This window comes from Cyprinus carpio, chromosome A2 (assembly GCF_018340385.1).
Source record: "Cyprinus carpio isolate SPL01 chromosome A2, ASM1834038v1, whole genome shotgun sequence".
Lineage (NCBI taxonomy): Eukaryota > Metazoa > Chordata > Actinopteri > Cypriniformes > Cyprinidae > Cyprinus > Cyprinus carpio.
Window position 1 is genome coordinate 13,682,147 of NC_056573.1, and position 8,558 is coordinate 13,690,704.

At 35.5% G+C, this 8,558-nt stretch overlaps 1 protein-coding gene across 1 annotated transcript; it reads right to left on the reverse strand.

The window, feature by feature from the left end:
• Window positions 1–787: 787 nt before the first annotated feature.
• LOC109091308 (UPF0489 protein C5orf22 homolog) lies at window positions 788–8,263 on the reverse strand. The gene is made up of 9 exons (XM_042774308.1): window positions 8,039–8,263; window positions 7,706–7,851; window positions 6,694–6,843; window positions 6,131–6,545; window positions 5,823–5,885; window positions 4,321–4,442; window positions 3,761–3,827; window positions 2,678–2,817; window positions 788–1,815 (listed from the first exon to the last, which is right to left on the reverse strand). The coding sequence occupies exons 1-9, from the start codon at window positions 8,105–8,107 to the stop codon at window positions 1,668–1,670; spliced, it is 1,320 nt and encodes a 439-aa protein (XP_042630242.1). The 5' UTR covers window positions 8,108–8,263; the 3' UTR covers window positions 788–1,667.
• Between the last annotated feature and the right edge of the window lie 295 nt (window positions 8,264–8,558).

The following is an 8,558-nucleotide window of genomic DNA, read 5'->3' on the forward strand; positions in this document are numbered from 1 at the left end:
CCTGAGTTCAGAAGTTGTAAATGTCATGGCACAGAACATCAGCAATTGCTGTTTTCTGCAAGTCAAAGCAGTTTTGATGTGGCCTGCAATTGACCTACTAATTGATTTCATGTGCTGCATTGTTAAGCATTGTTACAAGCATAACTGCTTATCAGACTCTGAAATCAGTTCACACTGAGACATCTTGATGATCTTTGTAAGTATGCATTAAATACTATTTATAATGAACACATACACAAAACCAATTGAGTCAATTCATGCTAAAGATTTTCACTGAATATTTTCCAGCCTTAATAACAAATAGTGTGTTGAGAGTATATATGCAAGGTGGTTTAAAGGATAAATTGTATTGTATTCAAAGGCAATATAGCAGTGCAACAGTCTTTTTCTCACAAGATTCAGACCAATTACTGTTGGAGAGCCACTGCCACCAATGATCAGCTGGGGCTTTTTAAGTGACTAGTAGTAGTTACCGTGACGACTGGCTCCTCTCATGGTCTCTGTCAAACACTGGACTGAGTTTATATGTAACATCACAATTTCAAACTCCTATATTTTGAACTTCTTACTGCCGATAAAAGGGTTTTATTTATATTAGAGTGATTTGGTATAAAATTCCTGCTAACAGTTCAGCCAGAAATTTAACTGGTCATCCTTTACTCTCCATACATGTCTTACTGTCTTTATTTAAGGAATTATTGATGATGACTCCACTTCAGGTCGGGTCGCATCACACACAGACCAGAGTCAATTATTCCGCTTATTCTACAGTGACCACAACTCAAAACATTGTTCAGATGTTGTATTTTATTTGTTGTATTTTCATTTCATTGCACACCTTACCTCAGATCACTTTCATATTCAAGCATTCAACAACCCTTTAGTATAAACTATCATAAGATATTTTGGAGAATATTTAAATTGTGATTGTCCTTACAATGAAAGCCATAGGGGTTTAAAACAACACTGGACCTCACTGATTTTTATTTGACATTTTGTTCGACAGAAGAAAGAAAGCCATGCAAATTTGGGACAAAATGGGGGTGAGTAAATGATAACAATTTTCATTATTTTGTGAACTAATCTTTTACTAGATCACAGTTTTGTCATGCATTGAAATTAAAAATCAGGTCAGGCATATTCAGGCCAGTCTAGACGTCTGTGGGCAGAGAGCAATAAAGGACGGTGACATGTACAAAGCTCAGGTGAATTGGTAACCACCTCAGGCTTCAGACAAAGACAGCTGAAGCACAAGGGGCCACACAAGAAGAGGGGAAAAGTGCAGTTTTGTATCAATGTATCTGCTATTCCCAGACTGAAGTATGCATACACAATGGATGAATGACTGCAGCACAGAATTCTTACGGAAGTCTTAGGCTTTTTACTTTACTGTGCTAATAAACCATTATTTTGGTGACAATACAGAAAAAAATATTACCCAGTGTTTCGGCATTTCTTATTTTGAAAGAATGCACTTAAATTGAAAACTTTTTCCATTTGCATCTATGCATCTCAACCTCATTGTTACGTATGCACTCAATGCAGGCAGTAACATAGTACACAGCAAAATCACAGCAAGGTTTTAAAAGCTTTGCTACATCCACCCTTCTGAAAGCAGCCACTGGTAAAGAACATGCCGCAGCTGCTGGTGAATTTAACCTCCCTCCTCATGGGGTCTGTGATGTGCTCTCTGATGGTATTGATTCATACTCTCTGTGAACATCTAAGCAGCCAAAGAGGGACTCTAAAATGTTCAGCACACTGTTCTGGATGGAATCCACCTGCTCCGCTGGGCAATACTCGTCCAAACTGGATCTGACATGAACAAATGGAAATGTAAGAAACATCTTACATTTTCTTAATGTTATTTAAACTGTATTCATACATTAATAATATATGTGCAATGACATATAGACACACACACACACTACTGTTCAAAAGTTTGTGGTCAGTACTTTAAAAAAGCACTCTAAAAGCGACAATAAAAAAAAAAAAAAAGAATTCCACAAAAATATTAAGTAGCACGTCTATTTTCAACATTGCTAAAAATAAGAAATGTTTCTTATCACCAGCATATCAGCATATTAGATTAACATCTGAAGGATCATTTGACACTGGAGACTAGAGTAATGCAACATTAAAATTTTTACTGACCCCAAACTTTTGAAGTAAATATATACCCCTGGTGATATTAATGAATACATATTGATAAATACAAACAAACAAATAAATAGAGAAACAAACAAACAAGCAAAAAAAAAAAAAAAAAAAGACTACATAATGAAAAATATTCCCATGGACCTTGAAGGGCTGAGCTCCCCCTGACTCACAGAGATAAGAGAGTGACTGATGAGTGTGATGATGAGACTATGCTCATTAAAAAGCATGCTAACAGATCATGGAGACAAAAGCCTCACATAACACCATCTCAATGGCACAGATTCAAGCATCTGCTTTTGGGGCAACAACCAGCCTACGTACAATCATTATATCATAAATTACAATGCTAATTAATGCAGACCAAAAAGAAAACAAGAAATATGATGTTTCTCTGAGAAAAAAACAAAACCTTTTAACCTTAGAGGATGTAACAAACCATAAGTGAAAGATTAAAGAACCCAATGTACTTTTCAAAAGGAGACACAGAACAGATGTCCATATGCTCTGACTGATGTACCTGGATATAGTGACTATGGTGGGTTTCGGCAGGGCTTCCAGGAAGAGCTGCACGGCCGTGATCAGTTGCTGGATCTCCTCCTCGCTGCTGATGTGGTGAGGGAGCTCGGAGTAATCACAGGTCAAGCCTGCTTGATGCACCTAAACTCAACACCACAGGCACAAATATATCAGCCTGTGGCACTGGCAGACGTGCCTCAGCACCACAAACCAAGGAAGGCAATTTTTTTAATCCCTCATGTTCTGCTTGGAGGCCCTCAATAGCTTGAAAAATATACTTGACATTAAGTAACAAACTGATACTTCGTTATTTTTCCTCATCACTGCAAAACATTTTAATTAGTATTGTGTCTAGTTTTCCAGAAAACAATATCAAAACATATTTGATATTTTTACTTTACAATGTATGACTTGTTTTTAAATATTATGCCTTGAATCACATCTAAATTACACTGGCATGTTTTTACTTAACTCATGATTATACATTTTCATATTTTTCCAGATTTTACACACACACACACACACACACACACACACACACACACACACACACACACACACACACACACACACACACACAGAATTTTGATTGTCGTTTAAATCGACAAGGATCAAAACTACTAATGTTTGGTCTGAGATGCCTCAGAGATATTAAACATGAATAAATACTACTGCTAACATGAGTTCAGCAATACACCCCTGACAGGAGCTAATTTAGATTTATTTCTTTGTATTTTTCAACACTGTTCAATTTCCAATTGACCCCAAGAAGAAACAACGTGACTAGCATGGATATGAGCCACATTTCTGTGAACGTGTACTCTACAGTAAAACAGAAGATTACAGCTTTAGTATCTTCCACCAACTGGTTTTTCATTATCTTAGAGGAGTTTATTACAAGGATATGAAGGTAAAATAAGAAGAAGATTTGAAACTCGCTGATATATTATTTCTACATACATCATTGTAGACTATAAAAGCATAAAAACTATTTGGGATATTTGGGATGACAGATACTTCAAACATGATTAAAATACTCAAAGAATAAACACACACACACACACACACACACACACACTTTTACCATTTCATAGTCCGGTGACTGAGTTCGATTCTTAAGGCTGTGTACAAGTCTGACAAGAGATTTCATTCTACAAAGAAAGAGAGAGGTGGGGGGGGGGGGGGGGCAATGCTTGAGGCTCAAATCAAAGAAAGAGAGAGGTGGGGGGGGGGGATCTGCTTGATTTTTGTGCAATTCGAAGTGTGCTACAAACAGGTGAGTGGGCCTGTACAAACCACACTGTACAGTATTATATGAAGCATACGTATAGTCTGTATTTTTTTAGTTTATGTATAGGTAAACATTTATATATAGTATATTTATAGACAAAATCTGTCAGTAGGTTAATTGTGTATAGGTTTATACTGTTTTACTTCATTGTTGTATGTCTATATTTATGTAGCACCGTGGTCCTGTGAGGCATGACATTTCGTCCACACATGTAGCAGAATGACAATAAAGCTCAACTTATCTTGACTTGACTACAGCAATCAATCAAGCCCAATGGTGCACTGAAATGGAGCTATAAACAAAAAGCACAGAGCCTGTGGCTGTACCGTCTCAATGACAGCAGTAATGCATACCTTGGGTTTGCTGCTAAACGTTCAACAGTTTCCTGGCCGTCATCCTCTAACAGTTCAGCAAATGCAGCCTCCAGGTCTTCAAGCTGGTGAGTGCGTCTCTCTACACAATCTAAGAGCTCCTCCTGAAAACCAACACATGGAACTATAAAGTTATTTGCCACCATGAGAAATGTGTCTTCTTGTGTGTCCTGTATTCAACAAAATACACAGAGTTTAAAAAACCTGAGATCACATTAAATATACATAGGATCTCATTTAAACCTGGAAATAAACAAGGTTTTCAATTTTACTAAATTTAAAACACACATAAAGAAAGGTCTTTCTACACTATTTTTATGTGACTAATCAAAAGTAAGTAGTAAGTACTTTACTATTACTATTTTTATGTGACTAATCAAAAGTAAGTAGTAAGTACTTTACTATTCGAAGGTTGTTGTTTTTTTCTGCCTCGGGAAAAATAGTATTCTATGAAAATGAATGTGATAATGAAAGCTTTTTACAACACATTCGGAAAACATAAATGTTTCTTGAGCATTCCCTCGGCAAATCATCATATTAGCTAATCAAATGATTTCTGACCACGGGATCATGTGACACTACAGAAGAACAGTGTAAAAAAAATATTACAGAAAGATCCTGCTGAAAATCATTAAACATTTTTGATCCCATCACAGGAATAATGAATTATTCAAATTTGAAAAATATAGACCAAAAGATTTTTAGCACATAGTCAAAACAGTTTCAACGGTATTAAAAACATTTTGTTTTAAAATTGTAATATGCCAGGTAGTGGTTGTTTTTTTTTTGATTTTGTTATTAATAATTTATTTTAATGAAAATATTTGTTTATTTGTTTTAAATATTTGTTTTAAATTGTTATAATATCTCATGATATTACTATATTATTAATACGTGAGCAAGAGAGGCGTCATTTTCAAAAACATGTAGTATATTTGAGTTTCAATAAAAAAAATATTGGGCTACCTATTTGCTGTAATTTTGATCACAAAAATGCAGCCTTGGTGAGCAAGATATGGGTATTTGAAAGTTATTGTATGAATTTTGCTTTTCATTTGCATTGTCAGGCTAATAATATAATTTGCAATTAAAATAGTTTTTAAGTAGAATGCAAAACATTTCCACTAATAATCTCAGACTTCTGTGTATGTATGCATCAGCATTCAAATGAGAAGATGTCAAAGATTACTTTGAGGTCAAGCATGAATGATAAAACAGTTCTGACTGATTCTGATAAAAGCTGTTGCAACAGCTAATACACACACACACACACACTCCTTTTACCACACATCAGTTGGTTTAACCATTAACTTAGACAGCGTAGTTGATGCCATTGTTTAAAAAAAAAAAATGTAAAGCTTCTTGCAAGATTAGATTTAGCTTCATCCCCTGAAGGTGTTTAGAAACATCCAAAGTGCCTGTTGCTATGATAAATGAATATTTCATGATTAGTTATGATGCATTTGATTAGCAATCTTCGTTACCTCGTCTGAATCCTGCTGTGGCCTGCTAAAGCTGTATAACTCTTGCAGGAGAGCACACTCTTCCTGTAAGACAACAACGGTTGCAAATAGAATTTATACAGATATAAATACATATAAAACAATATTGCTTCCATATGAGCTCTGAAAAAACTGATTCTATTTAAGCGTTAGAATATCTTCCATTTGTTTACAAAGCTTTTTGTATATCAGCACAATGTCGGTGTGAGAAAGTACAGTATGGAGAAGTATTTGCTATCATTTAAGAAACAAAAAGGGCTATAATGGTGGATCTGCTTGACTCACTACACCTGCGTGTACATCTCCTTGAAAGGGTTCTTACAGGAGAAAAAATCCAAGTCAATGTCAAGTATGAAAGGGTCAGTTTGCGCTATAACTGCTAAAAGCCGTTCTGTGATGCTGTTTGTTGACCCCTCATCAGCCTGCATGACTGTGTGACTGCCGTTTCCTGACGCAGTGCAGCCATCAAGCGGTTGAGAAGAGGAAGTGCACGGGGTGTCTCGTTTTAACTGCACACCAATGTCCTCTTTTACAGTTGATTTAGGTATTTTAGCACCACTTTGTCCGTTTTCATGTGTCCTTTTCTGCGAACTGTCAACAGGATCCACACGGATGACATTTAAATGCAACTCTTTTGGGTTTTCCAGCTGATCCAGTGGAACGTAAAGAGCGTCACTCAAAAAGTAATCATCTTTGCTTGTGACCCTGCAAAGAGAAAGAGATTTATTCTGAATGTTTTCACATGATTCTAACAGTACAATGTTTCCTGACAGGGTGGAGGTCTCATCCTTATTAATAGTAAATGAACGTCTACTGCCATCTCATGGTTCCATGCTGATATGCTGCACCTTACCTGATGGTGGTTGTGGATGAATCTTTCCCCACACACATAGAATGCTGTCCTTCTTTGATCTGCTGAGCCCAGTACGGATGCAGCCAGGCTACGTGGGATACGTGTCCAGCATAGACCATTGGCATAATCCAATTCTCAATGCTCAGCTCACTGCAAGAGCAAACAATAACATGTCAACACTTATACTCACTGTTGCAACTAATGGTGTGAATGGCTTTATTTTCAACAGCATGAGCTGTCTTTTTAAAGTTCCTTGCGTATTGAGTATTCATGCATTTTACTTTGTACAGGCATTTTTGGACATTTCTTTGACAATAGCCCTGTAGACCTCAACAAGTCATACTTTCTGTACTGTGCTAATTTCTATCAACTTTTGTATTTTTAATTTAATAACTAAAATTCAATAACTAAATAAATACTCATTACTTGAAATAAAATAAATGCTAACTAAAATATACAAAACCCTTAAACTTATTTCAGCTAATTGCTGAATTTCGGCTAATTGCATGACTATCATCATGTTAGATCTCATGAAAAAAATAAAATAGTTAGTTTAATAGTTTTTCTTTTTTTAATTTTTGGAAAATTTTATCATTTGATTGGAAACGATGCACAACAAAAATGTTAAAAAGTTTAATATGTTATAAAATAATTTAATGTATTTATTTTATGAAACAATAGGCTAAACAACAAAACACAATCTTTACTCAAAATAATGAAATTGTTTATTTAACTTATTATTTAGAGTTTTACAATAATACAATACATTTTTATAATGCATTTTCATAGTTTTGAGAGTCTATGCCTGGGACAAGGGTAAAACTATAAAATCTGCACATGAATGGTATCTGACACGGGGAGAATAAAATAAAAAATTACAAAATTAAAAAAAATTAGTTCTGATTTTTAAAGTTTACAAGACAGTTTATGTATAATAATGTTAGATTTATTTACACACTCACACACACAAAGAATCGTGTCCACAGTTGATGAAAAACCCTTATAAACCCACCTGAACAGAGTCTCTTTGTCGTACACCGTATCAGCAGGCATGTTTACAGGGATGAGGAGATCAGGATGGGAGTCCAGATGGACCATTTTAATGCCCTTCATTGGAATATGTTTCGAGCCAATGGCACGATATATGTGTTTCACAACCTAATGCAGGTGGAAATGACATTTCGGTAACTATCTTTCTTTTACACGTTTAGGGGCTGATTTATCATTCAAAACCACTGACTTTGCTTTTATTGGATCTACTGTAGATGCAGTTATTTGGTTGCGTCAGACTTAAAAGCCTTAGGTTAGCAAGGACTGCAATCACATTCTACACGATCTAACTTACCTCATGATGGTCCTCCACAATCCACACGGGCAGTTTAGGATACACGCGTTTCTGAGGGGGCGTAGTCATTGTTTTTACGAGAGTGGCTAATAATTCTTATCTTGCCTTTAAACTACAGTAGCATTTGAAAGCTTTATTTAGACTTTATATACCGCTATAAGTGGTGCACTGTGCGTCCTCGTTTTTCAACCGGGTGGAAACAAGCAAGACTTGAACAAGTTTTGGATTCCCCAGACAGGTAATGTAAAAGTATTTTCACTTAAAGGTTTCTGATTTTAATTATGTGGGCGGCGATAAAATTGCAAACATCTGAGGAGAAAGAATTAAAGTATTACGAGTAAGGATATTTCGCGGGGATAATAAACTACTCATATTGTAGTCTAGTAAATCCGAAATTTTAATCAGCTATTATCTTCAGTTCAAATCTTTATAAAAGACTGTGTATTTTTTTTCATCAGTATAGCTACTTAAGTATTTTACTTATACTATACATAGGCTCAACGATGCATGTCAAAGAGAC

Bases quoted from the DNA above. Each gene is read 5' to 3' on its own strand.
- LOC109091308 (XM_042774308.1), bottom strand. From the start codon at position 8,107: ATGACTACGCCCCCTCAGAAACGCGTGTATCCTAAACTGCCCGTGTGG. The intron at 6,844-7,705 runs GTGGGTTTATAA...TTGCTCTTGCAG, and splicing joins GACAAAGAGACTCTGTTCAG to TGAGCTGAGCATTGAGAATT. The intron at 2,818-3,760 runs GTAAAAGTGTGT...TGTTGAGTTTAG, and splicing joins AGTCACCGGACTATGAAATG to GTGCATCAAGCAGGCTTGAC.